Source organism: Saccharomyces paradoxus, chromosome XV (genome assembly GCF_002079055.1).
Source record: "Saccharomyces paradoxus chromosome XV, complete sequence".
In the NCBI taxonomy this organism is placed as follows: Eukaryota; Fungi; Ascomycota; class Saccharomycetes; order Saccharomycetales; family Saccharomycetaceae; genus Saccharomyces; species Saccharomyces paradoxus.
In genome coordinates this window covers 971950-997306 of record NC_047501.1, presented here as the reverse complement: position 1 = coordinate 997306, position 25357 = coordinate 971950, and the positions used below count along the sequence as shown (strand labels likewise).

The window sequence follows — 25357 nt, the reverse complement described above, 5'->3', positions numbered from 1 at the left end:
ACAAGCTTTCTCCAATTACGGCATGTACTTTACAGATGAATCATCACCGACAATGAGCAGAATTGGTAAAAAAAGGAATAGACTTTCCTTTGTTTGTCAAGCTTGCAGAAAGGCCAAGACCAAGTGTGACCAGGAGAAACCTCGATGTGGCAGGTGTACCAAACAAAACCTGTTTTGTATATATGATGTTGCAAGACAAGCGGCCCCTAGGAACCCGAATAAAGATGCTACCATAGCGAGACTGAAAAAGGAGATTCGTTACTGGAGGAATAAAACCGTGGATTTGACTCAAGAAAAGAAGGACTTCTACACTGCATTGAAAAGGCCAACGGAGGAGTTGGCTGCTAAGAGAACATGTAAAAGTTCCCAGGAAAACAGTTTTCCAATCAGTCTTTATAAGACCCATCCCAGACTGATTATGACCAAAGTAATGAAAAGAGAAATCAACCCTTTATCTGAAAAATATTTGATATTTCAGGACACTTTTCTGAAGACGTTGATTGCCTCCGTACTTTTAAGTTCGTCCAGAAACTCCATGATTCCTGCTTTAAATGCAGATATCAGCAGGTCCAGGACGCAGCCATGTGTAAAGAATAATGTGGTAAAAATGAGAGAGGTTCTATTGAAAAACTCAAAATACGAATCACAAAGAAAATCCATCAACGAGTTCACGGACAGGCTACTACAGAGAAAGAACCCTGAAGAACAGACTGCGGTAAATAAAGTAATTTCTTTATTGTACAGTACCAGGGAATCGTCATATCTAGAGAATACATGCCCTTCCGAAAACGACTATTCTGATTTATTGAAAGGCCACATCAACGAAATCGAAAAGGCACTCCCTCCAAAGGCCATCATAGAACAGTACCTTTCTCACTTTTTTGAGCATATTTTCCATTTAATACCCTTTGCCAGCAAGGAGATGCTAGAGGAGTCAATCCACACCACCGTACAGTATAATGAATTAGGGGAAGTACGGCTATCGATGGGCACAACCCTTATACGAAATAAAATGGAAAATTTATGTATCTTACTGTTAATATTGAGGATCGCGTACATCTCTTTGACATTTATAGAAGACAAGATCGAAGATTACAGCCCATATATTACCAAAGAGATGTTAGAGCAATATCCAATTCAAAGCGAAGTAATTTTTCTAGCACAGCAGATACTTGCATCTGAAAATTGGTGTGCTTGTGCAAATGAAAATACCATTTCATGCTTACTTTATATTTGGTGCGCATTTGTTTTCTCCCCAACTGAGGGTGACTTTTTGTTGGAACAACCGTCGGATGTTATTATTAACCTTGTAATATTAATCGGGACATCTATCGGATTGCACCGTGATCCATCTGACTTTCCAGCCTTGAACCACCCCGAAGTTTCGGACAAAAGGCTGCTAAACTTACGAAGGATACAGTGGCTATCGATTATTTCTATGGCAACTCTAGAATCAAGCCTGAAAGGTAGACTGTTGGTGTCACCCCTTTCGATGATTGATCTTTTCATTAACGTTCGAGATCCCAATTGTATAGAAATCTATAAAAAAAGGGTCAAGAAAGATTTGACGGGTTCCCAATCAGATGAACAGCTACTAGAGATCCATGAAATTTTTTTTCATAGAGCCCAATTGGCATTATTCTTGTCTGATTTGAACAATATAACCATTTCATACAGTGGATCGGTTCCAATGGATACGCTAGAAACTTTACGCGTTAAGGCTAATGAACTTTTGAAGAACAAATTTCAGCTAAGAAGCGTGGATATTAACATATATGACGTGGAGAAGACATTCCAAAAACTAACCTTCAATTCAATTTTGAATTCAATAAGTTTATCGGCCCAGATCCTGGGTAAATTAATGATGCTACGAGCGTCAATAGCGTTGATGTTGTATTTCGAAACACTCGCAATGGAAAGAAGTGAATGTTTGCCTTTCTTTTATAAGTATTTTTTCCAGTGTTGTGCCGACACCATTTCTCTCATCAGATTTTTTCTACTGTATTTCAATGGGAGTTACGAAAAAGTTCTTTCCTCGTTAGTATGCTTTATAACCACAAAAGTTATTCAATTGGCTGCTCCTACCACGATGTTTACCCTTTTAGTGATTATCATGAGGGCAGAGCTGGCCAAAAACATGCTACTAGTCAAATGTAACGAATGTAATGCCAGAGGTGACATTAGTGACCTCCCAGAAATAAAAGAGAAAATAAAGTCATTGGACACTATCAAGGACAACTTTGAGAGGCTTTTGTTGGAAGTATATCTACTCGCCTCTCAAAATCTGAGGTTTAAGTATTTCTACATTTTCAAAATGTTAACCTTGTTTGACGTATTCATTCAAAGGTTGAGAAAGGGTCAGTTATTCTCTGGTTTGTTTGTCAAAGTGGACAAGGACTCGACTACGAAAAAAATTGCCACTATGCTAGAGTTAACGCTCGGCATCAACCTAGACAAGTCAGACCATTTAATTGATAGACTAAAGGGTAAAAACCTCACTGTTAACTTTACGCTTGATCAACTGCATGAAATCATTAAAGAGTTCGACAAAATAAAAAACATTGGTACTGCTGATTCACAAAACTCTTTGAATCCATCAAAGCCAAACATGAAAGATAATACACCCACAATTGAGCTTTTACTCAACTCCAGTGTGGAAAATGAGGCCGTACCGTCGTATATAAGTTCAAACGAGCCCACTAATGTTGGTAGTGCCTCCACTTATAATCTTGCACGCAATATTAATAATCAAAATAATGGAGAAAACATGTCTCCATCGACCCATCCGAGTGAGAATAATCCTGCCGCTCCTAATCTAAATTTTACTCCGATAAACAATAACTACAGCGGCGGCAGCTCGAACAATAATAAAAATGATAACGTCAAGTTACCGAGTAATTTTAAGAACTACTATGACCCACCTATGTCTTCTTTGGACATATCCATGGATGTCCCAGACATTTTTGGCAGTCTTGATTTCTTCGATTATGACCTCCTTTTTCAAAACGACTAGAAAGTTTATTACAATATTCTATGAATGTATATAGCAGTTTCATTTAGTCTAACACAGTAGTGCGTCGACATACTTGTTCTATGTGGTTACATCTTGAACGGCAATGCCAACCACCTCCATAAGTATTTTTTTCAAGCTGCTTCAAATAATAGATCAGGCCTTAATGATCCCTTACGACAGTGCATTGAACTTTGAACCAAATAACAATATCTACCGCTGGATGAATAAACGAGAAAATCTAAAAACCTATTTTTTGAACAAGAATTATACATATATTATGAATAAGTAAAAAGCGCAATATAAAACGTAGTTAATGTCGCTGCCATCACGGCAAGAACACAAGTTTATTTTAGTTAGAATAAGAAGATTTGGAACGCAATGGCCCGTACTTATAAAATAGGAATGGCGAATGAACATGAACTGAAAGTCCCCCATCCAGGGACGAACCCCATGCTACTAGATAATTCTCGATGACTAGATTATTATACGTTGTACGACCAAACAATGGAAAAACACAGCGATACAAAACGTTATGGTGTTGCCTTTTAAGAAAGAAAAATGCCAACAAGACGAAAGTAGCAGTACTTGGGCACATCATTAGACACAGGAGAACAACCAGCTTGAAAGATCAAAAAAAAATATTAGGACGACTATAGGTGCAAGTTCTGTTAGTGGTGAAAATATAAGAGACAGATCACCTGACGACCAGAGCGTAGAGAAAAATTCATAGCAACCATTTTAAATACTCTTGACTAGGGGTGGAAATGTAATACCCCTATGTATTTTACACAGATAAGTGATATGGTCTTGGACACTACAATGCGGATTCTCACGATCGGATGACACTTTCTAATCAAATAAAAAACGATCGTCTTTCCCTGTTTCTAAGCCAGAGACTAAGCAAACAAAAAATTTAGACACTGATGGGCCGGAGCTAACATTTATATCACTTGTTTTATTTTTTCTTGTCAGTATATTCGGCCTGTTCTACTTCACACATATATTAGTGCTTTGCAAAATTTTTTTGAGAAACTAAATCGAATTATCCTAGAAGATCAACAATAATATTATGTCTATCACTCGAGGTATGTACCGTACCTAGAATTTCTGTCGCGAGGATGTTTCCACGAAAAGACACACCTACGTTTCTCCATAAAAGACCGTTTATATACAAGACCTTCTGCCATCCTATCTAGCGTTGGTATTTCAGTTTTCTGGGCAAGGAACACATATAAAATAATAGTATACCCAGAAAATGCCAATTAATTGATGGATCTAATAACGCATCGAAAAGGCCAGCTGAGAAGTACGATAGAAAATCCCATCTAGCGTTCGTAATATTAGTTTCTCTGTCAGTTTGACAGGCTGAAAACGTTGCACGGAGTTTTGATCAAATGAATGAGAAAACAGCTAATTTTTTAAGTACGGCAATACATCGCTAAACAAATACCACTTCTCCCTTTTCCCTCAATTGTGTCTTACTTTCTTTAGCCTTTATTGAATAAACTGTTTTGCGCGTCGCACGGACAATACCGCAGAGGGTGTCACAGGTGACTTCGTAATCATCAGCGTGGAACTCTAAACAAAGGCATCATGAAAACTGCCTGAAAATGTGAAAGCTACCCCCACGAATATAAATTGGAAAGGGCAGACGTGACTACTGCATTTCTCAGGCCCCAGATGTTTTTCTATAGTGTTCTGGAAAATTGCTATGAATATAGCTTTTCTCTTTCTGTGTAGTTGTACTACCTGTAATTGTAGCATCTGAAGAGATGATCTGAGTACACAGGATTTTAATCTGGCAGGGGTGCCATTTTGCCAATTGATGCTGATTTTGCTCCTGAAAAAAGCTGTCTTGGCCTTTATTCCATTTGCGAGTTGGTAAGCTTTATCCTCATTTATGATGAGTTTCGGTAGTTAAATCACTGCTAACGAAGCTTTTCGCCGCCCCTCTAAATCGGTGGCAAAAATAAGAAAGTAAGTAGTAATAGTGGCGGTAGAGAGTTTATATGGCAGTGCAATTGTAAAGCTTTCAAACTCCCAAGCCTTGCATCAACTAAATAACAAAAGCATAATTCTTTAGCAATGACCTCAATTGGTACTGGTTACGATCTTTCCAATAGTGTTTTTTCCCCAGATGGTAGAAATTTTCAAGTGGAGTATGCAGTCAAAGCCGTCGAGAACGGTACCACATCAATCGGTATAAAGTGTAACGATGGTGTAGTTTTTGCAGTGGAGAAACTCATTACTTCTAAACTGCTAGTTCCACAGAAAAATGTTAAGATTCAAGTCGTAGACCGTCATATCGGTTGCGTTTATTCAGGTTTGATTCCTGATGGTAGGCACCTGGTTAATCGTGGTCGTGAGGAAGCCGCCAGCTTCAAAAAGTTGTATAAAACGCCCATTCCCATTCCCGCATTTGCAGACCGTCTAGGACAATACGTGCAAGCACACACTTTATATAATAGTGTTAGACCGTTTGGGGTGAGTACCATCTTTGGTGGTGTAGATAAAAATGGTGCACATCTTTACATGTTGGAACCAAGTGGCTCTTATTGGGGCTATAAGGGTGCTGCTACTGGGAAAGGCAGACAATCCGCAAAAGCTGAATTGGAAAAATTAGTCGACCATCACTCACAAGGTCTTACAGCTAGAGAGGCTGTTAAGCAAGCCGCAAGGATTATCTACTTGGCACACGAGGACAACAAAGAAAAGGACTTCGAATTAGAGATAAGTTGGTGTTCACTATCGGAAACAAACGGTCTGCACAAGTTTGTTAAGGGTGATCTGCTACAGGAAGCCATCGATTTCGCCCAAAAGGAGATCAACGGTGATGATGATGACGACGAAGATGACAGCGATAATGTCATGTCCAGTGATGATGAGAACGCTCCAGTGGCTACGAATGCAAACGTTACCACAGACCAAGAGGGTGATATTCACCTAGAATAGGTGACGTTCCAATGAAAAACGCCAGAAGAACCAAAAGGAAGAGTTGGAAATAATATGAACTCAAATATACATTGTAGTACCCTCCCTTACATTTTACGTAACTAGATACACTTCTCATTACAACATCTTATTATTATTATCTAATTGTTCAATACTTTCATTTTTCAGACGCCCATTACCCTCCCTTTGTCTTTTGAATAACGGGAAACCAGTGAAAAATTTTCTTGTCCACTGAAAAATATATAATATTATACTTCAATACACCTAAGTACTTAATATCTTGAAAAAATACACAGCTCAAAAAGGTCAAACATAATTGAAATGGCTACCGAGACTTTTGACGATATTAAGCTAGAGGATATCCCTGTCGATGACATTGATTTTTCCGATCTAGAAGAACAATACAAGGTTACTGAAGAATTCAATTTCGATCAATATATCGTCGTTAATGGTGCCCCAGTCATCCCATCCTCCAAGGTTCCTGTCTTGAAAAAGGCTTTGACTTCTTTGTTTTCTAAAGCTGGTAAAGTCGTTAACATGGAATTTCCAATCGATGAAAGTACCGGTAAGACAAAAGGTTTTCTCTTTGTAGAATGTGGATCTATGAATGACGCTAAGAAAATTATCAAGAGTTTCCACGGTAAAAGATTAGATTTAAAACACCGTTTGTTTCTCTATACCATGAAAGATGTTGAAAGATATAATTCCGACGACTTCGACACTGAATTCAGAGAGCCTGATATGCCAACATTCGTCCCATCCAGTTCTTTAAAATCTTGGTTGATGGATGACAAAGTGAGAGATCAGTTTGTATTACAAGATGACGTGAAGACTAGTGTATTCTGGAACTCCATATTCAATGAGGAAGATTCTTTGGTGGAAGCTAGAGAGAACTGGTCTACTAATTACGTTAGATTCTCCCCAAAGGGTACCTATTTGTTTTCTTACCATCAACAAGGTGTTACCGCATGGGGTGGTCCAAACTTCGATCGTTTGAGAAGATTTTACCATCCAGATGTAAGAAATTCCTCTGTCTCTCCAAATGAAAAATACTTGGTCACTTTCTCCACTGAATCAATCGTTGTAGAAGAAGATAACGAATTCTCTCCATTTACCAAGAAAAATGAGGGTCATCAATTATGCATTTGGGACATTGCTTCCGGTCTGCTGATGGCAACTTTCCCAGTGATCAAGAGTCCATACTTGAAGTGGCCTTTAGTTAGGTGGTCTTACAACGATAAATATTGTGCTCGTATGGTGGGGGACAGTTTAGTAGTTCACGATGCCACCAAAAACTTCATGCCATTAGAAGCCAAGGCTTTGAAGCCTTCAGGTATTAGAGATTTTTCATTTGCTCCAGAAGGCGTCAAATTACAACCATTCAGGAACGGTGACGAGCCTTCTGTTTTATTGGCCTACTGGACTCCAGAGACTAATAATTCCGCTTGTACCGCCACCATTGCTGAAGTTCCTCGCGGTAGAGTGCTAAAAACCGTTAATTTAGTTCAGGTCTCTAACGTAACTTTACACTGGCAAAACCAAGCTGAGTTCTTGTGCTTCAACGTGGAACGTCATACAAAGTCCGGTAAGACCCAATTCAGTAACCTACAAATTTGTAGATTGACTGAAAGAGATATACCAGTTGAAAAGGTTGAATTGAAGGATAGTGTTTTCGAATTCGCCTGGGAACCCCACGGAAATAGATTTGTTACAATTTCTGTTCATGAAGTTGCTGATATGAATTATGCGATCCCAGCAAATACAGTCAGATTTTACGCTCCGGAAGCTAAAGAAAAGACTGCCAAGAATGTCATTAAGAGGTGGAGTTTGGTTAAAGAAATTCCGAAAACTTTTGCCAACACTATTTCTTGGTCCCCAGCAGGTAGATTTGTAGTCGTCGGTGCCTTAGTAGGTCCAAACATGCGTAGGTCAGACTTACAATTTTACGACATGGACTATCCAGGTGAAAAGAATATCAACGACAATAATGACGTTTCTGCTTCTTTGAAGGATGTTGCTCACCCCACTTACTCTGCGGCTACCAATATCACCTGGGACCCATCCGGTAGATATGTTACCGCGTGGTCCAGTTCTTTGAAGCACAAAGTGGAGCATGGTTACAAGATTTTTAATATTGCCGGTAACCTAGTCAAAGAAGACGTCATTGGTGGATTCAAGAACTTTGCCTGGAGACCAAGACCAGCTTCCATCTTGCCTAACGCTGAAAGGAAAAAGGTTAAGAAAAACTTGAGAGAATGGTCTGCTCAATTCGAAGAGCAAGATGCCATGGAAGCCGACACTGCCATGAGAGATTTGATCCTACACCAACGTGAATTATTGAAGCAATGGACCGAATATAGAGAAAAGATTGGCCAAGAAATGGAAAAATCTTTAAATTTCAAAATCTTCGACGTTCAGCCAGAAGATGCCAGCGATGACTTTACTACCGTTGAAGAGATAGTTGAAGAAGTTTTGGAAGAAACTAAGGAAAAGGTCGAATAAATGTCATAAAATTATGGGCTTGTATGTACACTAACAAATTTATTTTAGTATAAATATCAGAATTACCCTAATATTCATGAATACTACAATAGGCTCTATTATCTTCGTAATCTGCAGGGGTCGCTCTACTCGTACAAAATGATAAAAGGGTCCTGCGTCTTTTTTTAGTTGCACATTTCTTTTTCTGTTCTCCGAGAATTTCTTTTTACTGGGCACAATTTTTTCCTCTTTTCTTTTTGCTCTAAGCATTATAAAGAAGAAAAATTGGGCTTATTGAGGAAATACTTACAAAACGAAAACTATACTCATTGCGAGAGATTGGACTAAAATTTAGCGCGTATTTAAGATAAAGTGGGGTCTTCCTATTCTTAGTTGTTGTTACTAGTTTTAGCACAAGTTACAGACTATTTTGCCTTTTTCTATTAAATTCTTTTGTCGTCCCTCTTTATCTTTTGCACTGGCGTTCTATTAGCCACTAATCAGGGCAGACAAACACTCTTTTTGAGATCACTATAACTCAATCGAAGAAGATTTACGCTATCAATATGTCCACCCTTTTTTTGATTGGAATACACGAGATTGAAAAGTCTCAAACAATTGTACGGAATGAACACTATTTTGATAGAGTGATTGAGCTTCAAGATATGGATTCTCTAATGATAACTTTGTACAAGGACAGAGTTTCACCCTTTCCGAACGCCCATAACTATGAAACAGGTGTATCTTTAGTTCTTTATGATCCTTCAAAATTCCAATTAACTGTGCGACAATTAGATGTTTTGTTCAAGCGATTTTTCCCATCTTTCAATATTTCTGCGATAGATCATACACAAGAGGAAAACTTGCAACGCCTTGAGTGCGTCGAGCGTGAAAATAACATCTGTCGTAATAGAATAACAAGAATTAACCACTGGATGTACCACCATCATGATGACACTCCAGAAGGTATTAACAAAAACAGCTATAGTACTGTAAATGGGAATTCTGTTCCCACTCAAGCATGCGAAGCAAACATTTACACTTTATTATTGCATTTGAATGATGCCAAGGCACAACATTTACAAAAGGCATCTGTGCCAAGGCTGATTCGCAACATCGAGTTTATGTCTTTTTTATCAGATCCAATAGAAAAAATTTCTCAAGACGGATCACATTATTGGAACATTTTATCAACTTGGGACTTCTGTGCTTTATCATTAAGCACTCAAGAATTGATTTGGTGCGGGTTCACGCTTATCAAAAAGTTATCTAAGGATGCGAAAGTGCTCATCGCAGACAATAAGTTACTGCTACTATTATTTACTTTGGAATCATCCTATCATCAAGTTAACAAATTTCACAATTTTAGACATGCCATCGATGTCATGCAAGCCACATGGCGATTGTGTACATACCTTCTTAAAGATGATCCTGTTCAAACTTTACTGTTGTGTATGGCTGCCATAGGTCATGATGTCGGTCATCCTGGGACTAACAATCAACTATTGTGTAACTGTGAATCAGAAGTTGCCCAAAATTTCAAGAATGTCTCCATCTTGGAAAATTTCCACAGGGAATTATTTCAGCAATTATTATCAGAGCATTGGCCTCAATTACTATCTATCTCAAAAAAAAAATTCAATTTTATTTCAGAAGCCATTTTGGCCACAGATATGGCATTACATTCTCAATATGAGGATCGATTAATGCATGAAAAACCAATGAAACAAATTACTTTGATATCTCTAATTATTAAAGCTGCTGACATCTCTAACGTGACAAGACCCTTGTCAATATCAGCACGTTGGGCATACCTAATCACATTGGAGTTTAATGATTGTGCGCTTTTGGAATCATTTCATAAAGCACACCGTCCAGAACAAGACTGTTTTGGCGATTCATACAAGAACGTTGAATCTCCGAAGGAAGATTTGGAATCTATTCAAAATATTTTGATGAACGTAACCAACCCAGATGATATTATCCAGGACCATCCATATATTCCAAATGGTCAAATATTTTTCATTAATACGTTTGCAGAAGTATTTTTCAACGCATTAAGTCAGAAATTCTCAGGATTAAAATTTTTAAGTGATAATGTCAGAATCAATAAAGAATACTGGATGAAACACAAGAAACCGCAATAGCAAGAATATCAAAAATTCTTGTACCATTCATTGTATAAACATATAAATATATACATTTCTACTAGTATATTTCATTTTGTGAAGTATTTGTGCTAAAATTCATTACCCATTTTTTTTTTATTTTTCGCGTCCTTTCTTTAATACCATATAATGATCCAGTTGATTATGGCCTCTTTCTAATTTAAGTTATATATACGCATTAAGTTTTCTTTGGGTCAAATTAAGTTTTTTTAAGTAATGATACATATTTCCCGAATTAGAAGCTGACTAAATAGTTCTATACTATGAAATGGGACAAAAAAACCTGTAATTTAAAATATTAAACTCCATAGAAGAAAACGTTGTTAAAATTACAAAATAAATGAAATATGTCCCCTGTATTGGTATATGCAAAGTAAATAAAAAAATTAAATTTATACGCAACTTCAGGATAATCAACCATAATATGCCAGATTTAATAAGCAGATCTATCAATTAAATCACGTTCTTTGTAATCAATAACGATTCCAAAAGCCTTTAACAATTTTCTCCTTGCACCCAAGGCGAGCACGCCTTTTTTTTCCAAAGTCTCGTCGTCTAAGTAAATCAATTCAATCCATGGGGTTCCACTCAAAGCGTCTGAATACTTATGTAGTCTTAACGATTTCAGCCACATGGGTATATTCTTTAATAACTTGGGGTCTGTCAAGCTCTTTGGATTCATTGAAGAATTACTCGATAAAGGTGTGTTTCCGGTAGACGATGTGGATGTCGATGTGGCACTTGTAGCACCAGCATTGGGATGCGTATTGATATTGTTGAACACGTTCTGATTGGACTTATTAGATTCAGTTCCGGATGGTCTTGGCGTGCTGGAAAAATATGAGGTTGTATTATGCAGAGGATGATGCAATGAATGATGGTGATGAGAACTGTACTCATTTCCCATGTTAGATCTTTTCTTTGGTTGGAAAAAGGAATGGGAAGTTGAAAGGGAGTGCGATAGATAGTTTGGATTATCTGATGACAACTTTTTATATTTAGTACTACTACCGTTGTTAAATTGTTTCTGACCGGGAATGAGATTTGGGCTTGAATTGACATGAGGTTCAGCCGACTTGGACCTTTGACTAGGGTCTGTGATGTTATCATAAACGGGTTGAGTAATTGGTATAGAATGGGGCTGAGGAGACCAATTTTGGTACAACAAATTATCGGCATTTTCAGGTTCATTGGTAATTGGACTAGAAGAAAAGACTGAGTCAATATTCAAAATTTGCGTGTCATCCCTATTTGGTATAGGTGATGCTATTGCAGGTAGCGGTGGCGAGATAAAAGGAGTGCTTGTCAAAGTGTCCAATTTTAACTTAGTATACTTCAAAACATCATCATTCAGGATGGAGAGTATATTATCCATTACAGTATTTTGTTGGCTGCTATTCAGCATGGATATCCAAGAACACAATTGGTTAATGTCTTGGCTGAAGTTCGTGCCTATGTTTGGGTCATTCTTTTGGGGTTGCGGTTGCGACTGGTGTTGCGATTGACGGGATTGCGGTAAGGGAATTGAACCACCCTGAGATGGAAGACCCAGGATATTATTTGAAGACCTCTGAAATGAATCCAAATACATAGACGTTGAAGATAAAGTAGATTGCATTGCTTTTGGAGATTGCATCATAGGGGAAACGATAGCAGAACCAGCTGCTGTGGACGATATTGTTTGAATATTAAGGGAAGGCAATGACGCCTGCTGCTGCTGCTGCTGCTGCTGTTGTTGTTGCTGCTGCTGCTGGAGCGGCTGAGCCCTAGTCCCCGTAGTGTCTAACATAAAGGATTGCTGATCAAGCATGTCATTGAGTGACATACTGTGGGATTGAGGGGACAAAACATTCGCGGTCACAGATGAATTGCCCTGGTTATTACTATTATTGCTGCCCGAATTGTTGTTGTTTATAGCACTTGATTGTGGCGAAAGCAAAACGGCACCAGGATGAGCTCCTCTAGACATGTTATATGGTGACTTGGAACCTGTAGGGAATTCCTCATACGGATGTTTCATGATTTCTTTACTGACAACTTCTTTATATGAACAGTTTTTTCTTCCTGAAAACAATATCTATAGTATATACAGTGATCTAGATTGCCCAAGGGACGAAGTATCAGTGTGATTGTAAAACACAATGTATTTGAAACTATTATTTCGTAATAGTAGTCGTTGTTAGATATCTCATCGCCAATTTGCTACCAAACTTACTCTGGAAAAAAATAATGAAAAAAATTTGCGTTTTTTCTTTTTCCAACAGATAATTTGCTGTGGTGCACGGTTAAATGGCAGCTGTATAACTACTAACTCTCTCATTATGGAAGTGGTCTCCTAGGCACAACGTCGATGAGAAAGTCAAACATGTCACTCTTTTGCAGGGCCTCTGCAATATCTGCCTTCTGCAAAGTGCGCCTTTTATTTCTTTCTGCCACACACCAAGCCCTCATGGTCAATTCTGTGATAAAGATCTCACAGGCTTTGGCAAAGATGATGGGGGCTTCCGCACTAATCATCTTGACATCTTCGTCAGTCTTCATGACCTTGCGAATCCTCGCAAATGGCAGCGAGTGTGATTTAAAGTCATCCTGATGTTCGGAGCCAGGTTCATTCGTGGACTCAATCTCGTTGATTAATTCTTGCCAATAACGTATCATTATCTCTTTGTAGTGGCCCACCAACCCCTGACCAACGTTCCTAAACACATCATACTCTTCATCATCCTCGTCTACTTCTCCGTCTGCGCCGTCGCTATTGCCATTATCTTCGCCTTCAAGCGATTCTCGACTACTTGGCGGTAGATTTGTTTGGTCATGGCCCGCCTGGATGGCCTGCAGCTCCTGTACCATTCGAAACTCTTCCTCAGAAACAGGCATCCTCGTATGTTCCCTCTCCTCATCTTCTTTTTCTTGCAGTTGATGTTGTTGTGGGTGTTGTCTTGGCATATTCATGTCCCCTCTTTGAATCATCGTATTGGAGTGGGGTGGTCCCTCGGGTAGCGAACCTTGAGGAACTTGTCCCTGCTGTGGTGAAAAATTCCTATCGGTCATTATGTGAGTAAAAAATCGTGACGCCTCAGATCGGTTACACCTCTTATATTATCTCCTATTTCTCTTTATTCTTCTTCTTTGCCAACGCGGTATTATAGTAGCTAAGCTTAATCTCCGGAAGCAATGTTAAGGGACCCGCTCCACACCAATTTAAGTACAGCTACAGAAGGAAGAACACAAGAGTTTTGGAATTTCGAAGGTTAGAAGCTTCTACACTGTAGGCAGGAATTAAACCAGTAATTACCGTGATTTACCTTTGAGAGCTTGGCTATGGTATGCTCAGAATGGTATGGATGAATTTGAGGATAAAGCTTTGATCATCAATACGTACTAAGTGATATGTATTGATATGGAGATCTCCGCTAAATGGAATAAAACAGATCTTAATACTGGATAGAAGGGTGACAGAAGAAGCAGCTGAGAAGCGGTACACATCTATAAAAACTATGCCAAGAGAATTCAAATCCTTTGGGTCTACAGAAAAGTCTTTGCTGTCGAAAGGACATGGAGAGCCTAGTTTCAGCGAAATATACGCTGAGCCTGAGAACTTTTTAGAGATTGAGGTGCACAACCCTAAAACTCACATACCAAATGGGATGGATTCGAAGGGAATGTTTACAGATTACGAAATAATTTGCCGTACAAACTTGCCAAGTTTCCACAAGAGGGTATCGAGAGTGAGAAGACGATACTCTGACTTCGAGTTCTTTCGCAAATGCTTGATCAAGGAAATTTCTATGCTTAATCATCCAAAAGTCGTGGTACCTCATTTACCGGGTAAGATTCTCTTGAGTAATAGATTCAGTAACGAAATCATTGAGGAAAGAAGACAAGGTTTGAATACCTGGATGCAATCAGTAGCCGGGCACCCTCTTTTACAATCCGGTTCTAAAGTCCTCGTGAGGTTCATTGAAGCTGAAAAGTTTGTCGGCTGAAAGAATTCTTTCACGTGAATAAATAATATAGATTAGATAAAAGAATGAATAAAATAATAAAATAAATAATGAGCCCAGAGATTAAGTCAGTGTGTATTTTGGTCCGTCTCCACCTTCGGGTACTTCCCAAGTAATATCTTGTCTTGGTGCCTTAATATCACAAGTCTTACAATGGATACAATTTTGTGAGTTGATTTGAAGCCTCGTACCCACAGAAGATTTTTCATCGTTGACAAACTCGTAAACACCTGCTGGGCAAAACCTAGATTCAACACCTTTCCAAACGGGAAAGCTTCTCTCGGCGTACTTTACCATGTCTTGTCCCGGAACCCTCAAGTGGCATGGTTCATCATCACCATGGTACGTTCCGGTTCTGGACACGGAGGTCAATATATCAAATGATATTATACCATCAGGCTTAGGATATTCTATCGGTTTGTACTCGGCAGCAGGTTCCAAAATTTCACCGTCATTTTTTTCATCAAATTTTAGTGTCCAAGGAACTTTTCCCTTCAATATCAAAGAATCAATGCCGGAGTAAATCATACCACCATATCCACCAAGTCTCCCGCTGAAGGACGGTCTAATATTACGCACTTCATATAATTCTTTATATATAGATGATTTTTTAAATGCACTTTCATATGATTCCAAGTTAATAGTCTCCTCTTTAGCAAAGATATCCGTTTTGATATCTTCGTCTTCAATTTCTTCTAAAACAGGTAATTCTTTGATGGACTCGAAGATACTTTCTGCAGCAAGTAAACCACTCTTCATTGCAGTATGGGTTCCCTTGATCTTTGGAACATTCATGAAACCTGCACTAGCCCCTACCAAAACACCACCAGGGAAGTTTAACTTTGGTACAGATTGCAGTCCACCTTCATTCAAAGCTCTTGCAGCATATGCAATACACTTACCGCCTTCTAAAACTTTGGAGTAGTATGGATGATGCTTCATCTTTTGAAACTCTTTATATGGTGAAACGTAAGGATTCTTGTAATCTAACCCCACGACAAGGCCTACAGTGACCAGTCCATCACCGAAATGATACTGGAAACCACCACCATAAACGTCATTTGTTAACGGGTACCCCATAGTATGAGCTGCAAACCCCTTGTTGAAATTTTCCGGCTTGACTTCCCAAACTTCCTTAATACCTAATCCATAAGTTTGGTGCTGTCTGCCTTTCCTTAAGTCATATTTTTTTAAGGCTTGTTTCGTTAAGGAACCATGACAGCCTTCTGCTAACACAGTTTGTCTCGCCCAAAATTCCATCCCACGTTCGAAGGTTTCCTTAGGCTTGCCAGATTTTGAAATACCAGCATCTTTAGTGATTACGCCCTTCACGGCATTATTTTTATCATATATGAGATCCGAGACAGCTATTCCAGGGTAGACTTCAACCCCTACTTCCTCTGCCTTTTCTCCCAAATATCCGACGACTTGGTTCAAAGAGACAATGTAGTTACGTCCTTTATTGACCATCTGGGATGGTTCTGGAACGCTTATGGCCCAGTTCCCCTTTAAAAATTTCAAATGCTCTTTAGTCACCAGCGTAGCTAACTCCTTTGGCAACGGAATGCCAGTACCGAAATTTTCGTCAGGGAATAATTCGTTCCACACACCTGGTTCTAATATGGCACCGGAAACAGTTTGTCCACCCAGTACACTGGATTTTTCAAGAACAACAACCCGTAGCTGACCTGTTCCTGACGAATTGTCTAATTGTTTCAGTTTGATTGCTGTTGCCAATCCCGCAGGTCCTCCTCCAACAATACAAACATCCACATAGTCGCGCGCCCTTGGTTCAATTAGTAACTCTTTCTCTTCTTCGGTAAGAGTTGTTTTGTTTTGGGCCCTGCACGACAAACTAAACTTTCTCGTCATGGCTGTCTTTACAGTCAAATGACGTGACTTTGCGAGAGTCGCCGTTCGCAAGCCACTAATTAAGTTCCTATTAGTGAACTTAATCATTTTTCCCTTTCCTGGAGCGGATATTCCTTTTCTTGCTTGATCTGTTCTTTAATTATGTAATATTGGTTAGTATAATTAAGTATTGAATACATTAATTAATGAGGAATTACTGCGCAGTCCGTTTGAAAAATTTGAATTTTTCACTTAACCTTTTCTTTTCTGACTGCCATGCAAATCGTGATCGATTGCTCCCGCAAATTTCGGATAAACTTATTGTGGGGTAAATGAAAATCAATCTGTATATATCCGGAATAACCGAAATAGCAAAAAAAAATTATACGCCTATTAATAGCAAATCAGTCTACCCCTAACGGCTCAGTCGTTTTTCATTTATTTATTTGTAGTTTTTTATTTATTTAAATATTGTAGTGAAAGTTAGAATTAGCCAAAAAACAGTCCGAATGAGAGGAACAGATAATATTAGTCGAAAAAAAAACAATAAAGGAGTAGAGCAGCCGTTATGCTCCTGTAAAGGGAGACAAAAATCAATTGAATATATTTTCTAGGTCATCTAATGTGATTGATTCAGGAGATTCAATATCATGGGTCAAAAATCCATTTCTCACAATTTTCATCCAATTCGTAACTTCGTTTCGTGATTCTTGGGAACTTGGGTTTGATTCTCTTCCACTATCCTGACTGGAATTGATGTCGGACAAAGATTCAGCGGAAGAAGAAGCAGCAGCGCTGTTAACTGGTGAACTGCTACCACTACTATTGTAGACAGAACTCTCTGAAGAACTTTCAATTGGAGTCTGTGTGGAGATTACTTTATGAATAGCAGCCAGTTCGGAAGAACTGCGTGAACTTTTCTTAAACCCATTTTTTGGCAATAGCTTAGAAAGCCTTGGTGTAGCAGCAGCAGCAGTAACATAAGTACTTGAAGACGCATTATGCGAAAGAGAAGAATCTGGCGAAACATTCTTGGAACTTACAAATGTAGATAAAGATGTAGAAGAAGAAACCTTTTTTGGGGTTGATAAAACGGATAATGGTTGGGATTTTGTTTGTTTGCCTGCTTTATTGGTTTTGGTCTTCTTTGGTTCGCTCATCGAGTCAGTAATATTATCATCGGTGTAATTTCTTTTCTTATTATTGTTCTTACTCTTCGATACCGAATTAGGTGTCAGTAATTGCTGTTGATTGTTATTCATTGATGGAGAAAGATTTAGTGACACTGGAGACGTTGAATAAGGTATGTTGAACTCTGGGCTTAATGAAAAGGCCAAATTTCCTACATTCAAGTTCTTTGAAAAGGAACTGTTGGAAGACGTATTTTTCATGTCAGTCATCGAACTTGAGTAACTTTCATTGTTAGCTAGTTGGTTACTGCTGGACTCCCTTTTTTTCTTGCCATTTGAATTGAAGTCGCTTACATCACCGGATGTTTCTAATTGCTGTTTGAGTTGCAATGTGACAGCTTGAGCATGCTCTTTATAATCAGGAGATAATATACCTCTGTAAATATAAAGCATCCTTCTAGGAGATGAATTAGACCATTCCCTCGATAAAGCGTAAATTAACGTCTTTTCACCTTTTTCAATTTTTTTGACATAAGCATTCAGTTTCGCAGATATCAAATTTGATAACTTGGTTGATAAATTGGACATATCTGGATGTTTTTGCAAAAGTAAGTCGCATAGTTGTTTAACGGTCATACCTTGCTGATTCGGATCCATTTCCCATAATATTAAAAAAACGGCATGAAGAACGTCATCATCTAGAGGGGAGTCTCTATTATCTGGTTTTGGCCTCTCACCGGTAACAGGTATTAGCTTAGAAATTTCTAATAGTGGGTTATCTTTTTTAGGAGCGCCAAAGTCCTTTCTAGACTTGGAAGTCTTGATTTCCTGAGATGAGGATAATGAAGAACCTGATAAGCTATTATCATCAAGAGTCATGCCTGGCTGGTTCCCGATGAGGTCCGTGCCTGGATTCGAAATAGTGTCAGCCCTAGTTGTAAACCCCATTGAATTCAACTGAAAAACTGGAGAATTTGAGTTATGAAGAATTTCATTCTCTAAGGTTGGTATCTGCAAAGGTCTGGAATTCGCCAATGCCATTATAGGTTTTTCTAATCAATTTTTTTATATGGTTTTTTTGTCTTTTTTCGTATTTTTTTAGTCCTTTTCTAAAATATATAGCAAAGCAAAAAAAAAGTAAAAAAAATTTCGTTTATGAAAAGTTGAAATATGCTGGAAAAATTAGTTAAAACCTCCCAATATTTCTTTCGTTATTGATTGATTGCCTGTTTATTTTCTATTCTGCTATTTTTGTTTCTGCTGACGTTTCTTATATAATCCCGCTTGCTGACACAGAAGTGACTAAAAAAGGGTAAAAAGGGAAATTAGTAGGAAAAGGGCAGTTTAAACCAGGTAAAGACAAAGGAACAGAAAATAAAGTAAAAGCGAATAGAAAAAATTAAAACTTAAAATGTATTCCAATGTAAAGGAAAAAATAAAATAATAGGAAAAAAGAAACTATTATTTTAAAGCCTTCAATGTAATGGAATGCTGAAAAGGAAAGTTATAATTTTTGTTGTTTGAGTCAAATAGTCAATCAATGACTTTTTGTTTTTGGTTATTCAGAAAAAGAATTTACCAAGAACCTTAATTGATAAAAAAAAGGGGAGCAGAAGGGAATACTGATAATACAAACAAAATAGCGTGTAAAAAAGGACTATGTTAAAAATTAAATCAAGCCAGGCGAAACAGAAAAAGAAAAAAACAAGTGAACAGAATACAAAAAAAAATTACTTTGAAAAAAAACGTCGCAATAGAGTGCAAGAAGAGGAGAAGAAAAAAATTTTGACTTCTCATCGCATGGTTTTTCAGAAAAATCTTATCGAAAAATTTCATCGGGCGGATAGTTTTCTTTTTTTTTGCGTGGGTTCACAAAATACCAAAAACCCCGGAAAAAAAAAAGAGAACAAAAATAAAAACAAACACCCTTCCACCCACGGATATATGACGAAATGTAAGGTAGGTATAGCTGACTTAAATATAATCAAAGCAATTTGATTCGAAAGTGAAGAGCTTCCAGTGAATGGGCATGGGGCGTTCAAAATCATTAATATCAGTATCCTGTTTCTTTTTGTGTCCACATGAAGGTTCTTCTTCTCCGTGGTTCCGTGTGTGATAATTAAAGATGAATGAAGCTCTATGAACTAGTTAGGAATAAGTGGTTCTATGTTCATATTATTATTAACATACCAGGAGTCTGTGACTATTTCTTTAATGTCAAGAATAAAGAATATATGTTGTGATCCGGAGTATAAGAGAAGAATATTCAAAAAATGAGATGGCCCTTGAGTATATATATACCAGTGTGTCCTACGAAAACAGTGAAAAAAAAAATTTCAATTGCAACCGCGTTTTGTCCTTTACCATCTTTTATCCGTGCACCCCATACTAAAAAAAAAAAACGGCCCAGGAAGAAAATCAAACAGTCGGAAACGGAAACGCCGCCGTTCCACATAGCACAACATTGTAAAGACAAGCAGATAAGAAAAATATTTAGCCGCCGATACAGAAAGGAAGGTATAAAGACCAAAGTAAAGATTGAACCTTCCCAGATAAGTTTAAAATTCAAAGTTAATAATATATAAGTTATTGAGATACCAGACATAATTCTGAGTCGGTCGAAGTTAGTGTTACGCCATCGAAGCCATCAGCGTTTGAAGAAAGATCATCTGTGCCAATAAATGAATTGACGTGTAAGAAAGAAACCAGCTGAGAAGTTTATATTACCTTTTCAATTGCTATAAAGGGTTGTCCGTCGACTACTTAACTATTTAAAGAATAAAGAAGCGGGGTAAGTAATATTAAAATCATTATATACGATATATGTCGGCTGTAGAATCGTTCAATTGGCTACATGTCTAAGGAAAGCGGTGCCCTCTACATATTACTTGAGTCGGCGCAGCACAAAATAATACCAAAACCTTCCACTGGGATACAGATGCTTTCCCATAACGCTTTAAGAGCCTTTGGACGTTTAAAGGTGACTATTCCGCGAAGATGTATTACCTTTTCGACTTCGATATTACAGCAGAATAACGTTCGCTTACAAGAAACAGAAGATGAACATTCAGAAAATAGAGAAAAGTACGTCTCCCCGTTTGAGAGGGTACAAAATTTGGCAGCCGATTTGAAGAATGAGTTGAAAGCTCCAGGTTCGGACGTCAATGAAGTTTTTAATGACTTTAAAGATAAGATCGAATCGTTGAAACAAAAATTAAGGAACCCTTCACCTATGGAAAGATCACACTTATTGGCGAACTTTTCTTCGGATCTTCTACAGGAACTAAGTTATAAAAGCAAGAATATGACGATAGATCCTTATCAAGTTTTAAACACGTTATGCCAGTACAAGTTGGCACGCTCACAACATTTCACAATTGTTTTGAGATACCTTCTATATAACCAATCGCCACAGGACGTTATTGCTCTATGGGTAAAGTACTTGGAAACAATTTCAGAAAACCCGGTAATTTTACTTCAAAATAGCTCCTCTCGTGCACATACACAAAATATCGCAATTACCACCCTTGCTTATTTGTCCTTGCCAGAAAATACTGTGGATATCAAGATTCTGTATAAGATTCTACAGATCGATCCTAAAATGGGTCAGATTTTACCTTTTAACATGATTAGAAGAATGTTAAATACAGAATTCAGCTCTCTTAAGGGAAGAGATGTGATCACGAAAAATTTAAATGACTTGTATTATCAATACACGGTACAGGATAGTGGTCATTTCTTAAACCAAATTGAAAACGCTCCTAGATGGATAGATTTAAGGGATCTTTATAGCCAATACGATAAACTTGAAGGCGAAAAAAATATAGAAATCATAACCAAGTTCATGGATAAGTTTATTGATTTGGATAAACCCGATCAAGTTGTAAGTATTTACAACCAGTATAGCAAGATTTTCCCAAATACCACATTGCTGAAAGATCGTCTATTAAATGCTGTGGCGCACTTACGAGCCAAATCGAGTAAAGAGAAGCTGGACAGAATTTTAGCAGTCTGGAATAGTATTATCAAACCAGATGACGATATCAAAAACACATCCTATGCGGCCCTAGTTAATGCTCTTTGTGATTCTGGGAATTTCAGCCATCTAAAGGCGTTCTGGGAAGAAGAACTTCCTAAAAAGCATAAGAAAGATACAATTGTGAAGGAAGCATTCCTCCTGGCCTTATGTCAAACTTCGCCACTAAGTTATGACCAAATCAAAGGGGAGTTGGGAGAGACTATTAAAACCAAGAAGTTGCTCAATAAAGTTTTGTTGCTTATGTTAGATGATGAAAAGGTGAGTGAAGAACAGTTCAACACATTTTACTATAATCATTATCCGTCAGATGGTACGTTGCCCCCTACTTTAGAAACTTTGAGCATTAAAATGTATGCTAATTATAAGTTTCAGGCAGAAGACACACGCCCACAGTTCAATCTACTACAAAGCATTTCTGTTAATCCCACCGATTACGAAAAAGTTGAAAAAATTACGAAAACCTTTATTTCAGTATGCCCCACTATCGATCCAATTCGTCAACTCTACAAACAGTTGGGAACTCACCTAAATGCTAGGAACTATGCAGACTTTATTTCCGCAGAGTTCAATAAACCTGGCGGGACAGTGGCGGAGGCAGAGAACTTGTTTACTGACTTCCTAGCATATCAAAAGACCAGAAAGAGAAACGTGGATAATACACCTCTGAATGCCTTATTATTAGGTTTCTGTGAAAAGCTTTATAAGAGTAAACAGAGCGAGTACGTTCCCTATATCGAAAAGTACTACGACCTAGCTAAGGATTCCGGTATCAGGGTGTCGAATTTGGCAGTTTCAAAAATTCTATTCAACTTAGCAACATTCGCACGCAATACTCAGCAGCTGGCTGATAACGAAACTGGCTTTATTAATCAATTTTTGCAAGATGTAGGCAGTAATGAAGATTTTCGTCCCAATCCTAAGGATATACAAATTCTAAAAGATTGCGATGGAATTACTGTACCAGAAAAGCTTCTTTAAACACTTGCTATAAGAAGAAAATAAAAAAACCCAGAAGCAAGTTTTTTCGCCCATGTGATGCTGTAACTATATAATGATTTCTTGTATATAACTACCATATAACAGTCATTGATGTTTCCATGCATGAATCTTTCAAAGAACAATACAACGGAAAAAAAAAACAAAAAAAAAACATCAAGTCGGGTAACAAGAAGTACTTCAGATCCTCAAGTACAGGTGGGCAAATAGAGTTAATGCCAAAATTCCTCGTTATATTTCAGTAATATCATACAGGGGGGATCAGATCTCTAAATATCAGTGACATATGGTAGCGACATCTTCAAAGAGGACGTTGGATCCAAAGGAGGACTATTTGTCCGCTGAAAAAACATCGACGAGTTCAAGCAACACCATAATATCTGAGCTAGCATCACAAGAGAAATCAAGCTCTAATGCTACCACACTAAAATTAATTGCCCTTAATATCAAAACAATATCAGACGAAGATGTGGGTTATATTCAAAATGTTGAAAGGCTGTCCTTAAGGAAAAATCACTTAACGTCCTTGCCTGCGAGCTTTAAGAGATTATCAAAGCTGCAATATCTGGACTTGCATAATAACAATTTTAAAGAAATTCCATATGTTTTGACACTATGTCCTCAATTAGAGATCTTAGATCTGTCTTCCAATGAGATTGAAGCATTTCCGGATGAAATATCATCCTTTTGGCAGGATAATATACGTGTATTATCGTTGAAAGACAACAACGTGACCAGCATACGAAATTTGAAATCGATCACGAAACTAAATAAGCTGAGCATCTTGGATTTAGAGAACAACAAATTACCCAAAGAAGAACTTGACCAAGTACAGAGTTATACTCCATTTCATACAGGCATCCCTAAAGAAGAATATTGGGCAATTGCAATATCACGATATCTGAAAGACCATCCCACCCCACCTGGTTCAGAACCAAAAATATCGAGGGCAGCGAAAAGAATGGGATTCATAAATACGAACTTATCTAATGGAGCAATGAATGACAACAATATAATATCACTTGCCCCGAGTGCGAATACGACTATAAATGCACCTACTGCAATGGTCTCATCTAATCCGACCTCCGTAACAACTTTCAATGGTACAGGCAATGTAGAATCAGAACCTAGTGGGGTAGTGAGTGGGACAGAGCTATATAACCACACCAAGTATAATGACTACTTCAAGAGGTTATCGATTTTACCAGAGGAGTCAATGAGTAACGAGCACCAAAAGATATCGCATTCAGAATTGGTCGTTTCCTGTCGGAAGCTCTTATTTAGTTTCACGGAATGCCAACAAGCAATCAGAAAAATTGCCTCTTTCTGTAAAGAAAAGGCTGTAGCGGTGAATGTTGTATCACTACTGTACTCTGTCAGATCACATACTGATAATCTGGTGGAGGTCTTGCAGCAAACAGAGAACGAAGACGAGTCACATGATCAGGCGTTAATCAAGCTGTGCCTTACCATTATTACAAATTTTAAGCAAATTATAACATTATTGAGAAAGAATTTCGAGATTTTTTTCAAAGAAGATGATCTGTGTTTCATAAGAATGTTTTATATGACATTAATGTGCGCTTATATGGAAATGTATAATGCATGGTCTTTTATCAAGGAAGATGATCAAGTGGCTAGTTCTGTAAATAAGGCTCCAAAGAAACAATCTTTTTCGAGACATGACACATCGTCCAGTATCACAAACAGTGGAGGGCCCGCGGTAAATACAATTAGTACACACTGTAGCGGGAATATAAAATTACTACCGAAAACGAGGAGCACAAGAACACCATCTGCATCTGCATTGCTTTCGAACAGTAATATTCTAACGGGTGACACGCCAATTTCAAACAGCACCACTGTTCCACTCTTATCGCCAAATCCAAACAGTGCACACACTCATGGTCCAATCTTGGGACATCAAAATGCAACAAGCAATGGAAGCTCTCAAATGAATATGAATGAAGGAAAAACTACTAGCGATAATCTGCCAAGGCAACAGCTACTTCAGCACAACAAATCTCTCAGTGATTCGAAAAAAGAATCAGTAGTGCATGAAACTAAACCTCATCCTGTTATGACTTCTTCGATAATTAACGTATCAAATAGCACTAACATCTCTAATGTCAATATAACCCCTCCACCGATGAATGCTAGTGGTGCTGGTAACAGTACCGTTAATGTAGTGGAGACAAATATTGATATCCAATTATATCAAACACTATCAACAGTAGTTAAAATGGTGAGCGTTGTATATAATCAGTTAACTTCAGAGATATCCAAGATAGCCATTGCTAGCACCATGGGAAAGCAAATTTTGACGGACTCGTTGGCACCTAAAATTCGTGATTTAACGGAAACATGTCGTCAAGCAATGGATCTATCCAAACAACTGAATGAAAGGCTGAATGTATTAATACCGAACGATTTAAATTCAGAAAAGTATCTAACATCTTTGGAGAAGCTGAAAACGTGGGAGATAATGAATTCGTTCTTAAAAGTAATAATATCAATTTTGGCTAATACTAAAATCGTAATGAGCGATGTGCCTAATTTAAATGAGCTGAGACCTAACCTAGCCAATTTGGCCAAGATTACTAAGGACGTTACTGTTATATTGGATTTGAGTTCATACAAGGCAGTGTCAGTAAGCGCCAACTCTCCGGAGTAACAGAGGAACTTGCATTGTGAGAAAACGCGAATTTTAGAATGCACGATGG

General features: G+C 37.9%; 11 protein-coding genes across 11 annotated transcripts; 7 read left to right on the top strand and 4 right to left on the bottom strand.

Annotated features, from left to right (window-relative positions):
* Window positions 1-22: 22 nt before the first annotated feature.
* PIP2 (oleate-activated transcription factor PIP2) lies at window positions 23-3013 on the top strand (the record flags this gene model as incomplete). Its single annotated transcript, XM_033913579.1, has 1 exon — window positions 23-3013. The coding sequence occupies one exon, from the start codon at window positions 23-25 to the stop codon at window positions 3011-3013; it is 2991 nt and encodes a 996-aa protein (XP_033769470.1).
* A 2085-nt stretch (window positions 3014-5098) lies between these two features.
* Window positions 5099-5965, top strand: PRE10 (proteasome core particle subunit alpha 7; the record flags this gene model as incomplete). The annotated part of the gene is made up of 1 exon (XM_033913578.1): window positions 5099-5965. One exon carries the CDS (start codon window positions 5099-5101, stop codon window positions 5963-5965), a length of 867 nt encoding a protein of 288 aa, XP_033769469.1.
* Window positions 5966-6286: 321 nt separating this feature from the next.
* PRT1 (translation initiation factor eIF3 core subunit b) lies at window positions 6287-8467 on the top strand (the record flags this gene model as incomplete). The annotated part of the gene is made up of 1 exon (XM_033913577.1): window positions 6287-8467. The coding sequence occupies one exon, from the start codon at window positions 6287-6289 to the stop codon at window positions 8465-8467; it is 2181 nt and encodes a 726-aa protein (XP_033769468.1).
* Window positions 8468-9012: 545 nt separating this feature from the next.
* PDE2 (3',5'-cyclic-nucleotide phosphodiesterase PDE2) lies at window positions 9013-10593 on the top strand (the record flags this gene model as incomplete). Its single annotated transcript, XM_033913576.1, has 1 exon — window positions 9013-10593. The coding sequence occupies one exon, from the start codon at window positions 9013-9015 to the stop codon at window positions 10591-10593; it is 1581 nt and encodes a 526-aa protein (XP_033769467.1).
* Window positions 10594-11047: 454 nt separating this feature from the next.
* VTS1 (Vts1p) lies at window positions 11048-12634 on the bottom strand (the record flags this gene model as incomplete). Its single annotated transcript, XM_033913575.1, has 1 exon — window positions 11048-12634. One exon carries the CDS (start codon window positions 12632-12634, stop codon window positions 11048-11050), a length of 1587 nt encoding a protein of 528 aa, XP_033769466.1.
* A 299-nt stretch (window positions 12635-12933) lies between these two features.
* Window positions 12934-13665, bottom strand: HAP5 (Hap5p; the record flags this gene model as incomplete). Its single annotated transcript, XM_033913574.1, has 1 exon — window positions 12934-13665. The coding sequence occupies one exon, from the start codon at window positions 13663-13665 to the stop codon at window positions 12934-12936; it is 732 nt and encodes a 243-aa protein (XP_033769465.1).
* Window positions 13666-14111: 446 nt separating this feature from the next.
* Window positions 14112-14600, top strand: SNX3 (Snx3p; the record flags this gene model as incomplete). The annotated part of the gene is made up of 1 exon (XM_033913573.1): window positions 14112-14600. One exon carries the CDS (start codon window positions 14112-14114, stop codon window positions 14598-14600), a length of 489 nt encoding a protein of 162 aa, XP_033769464.1.
* An 81-nt stretch (window positions 14601-14681) lies between these two features.
* Window positions 14682-16577, bottom strand: CIR2 (electron-transferring-flavoprotein dehydrogenase; the record flags this gene model as incomplete). The annotated part of the gene is made up of 1 exon (XM_033913572.1): window positions 14682-16577. The coding sequence occupies one exon, from the start codon at window positions 16575-16577 to the stop codon at window positions 14682-14684; it is 1896 nt and encodes a 631-aa protein (XP_033769463.1).
* A 485-nt stretch (window positions 16578-17062) lies between these two features.
* GDS1 (Gds1p) lies at window positions 17063-18640 on the bottom strand (the record flags this gene model as incomplete). Its single annotated transcript, XM_033913571.1, has 1 exon — window positions 17063-18640. The coding sequence occupies one exon, from the start codon at window positions 18638-18640 to the stop codon at window positions 17063-17065; it is 1578 nt and encodes a 525-aa protein (XP_033769462.1).
* A 1813-nt stretch (window positions 18641-20453) lies between these two features.
* MSC6 (Msc6p) lies at window positions 20454-22616 on the top strand (the record flags this gene model as incomplete). The annotated part of the gene is made up of 1 exon (XM_033913570.1): window positions 20454-22616. The coding sequence occupies one exon, from the start codon at window positions 20454-20456 to the stop codon at window positions 22614-22616; it is 2163 nt and encodes a 720-aa protein (XP_033769461.1).
* Window positions 22617-22920: 304 nt separating this feature from the next.
* SOG2 (Sog2p) lies at window positions 22921-25308 on the top strand (the record flags this gene model as incomplete). Its single annotated transcript, XM_033913569.1, has 1 exon — window positions 22921-25308. The coding sequence occupies one exon, from the start codon at window positions 22921-22923 to the stop codon at window positions 25306-25308; it is 2388 nt and encodes a 795-aa protein (XP_033769460.1).
* Between the last annotated feature and the right edge of the window lie 49 nt (window positions 25309-25357).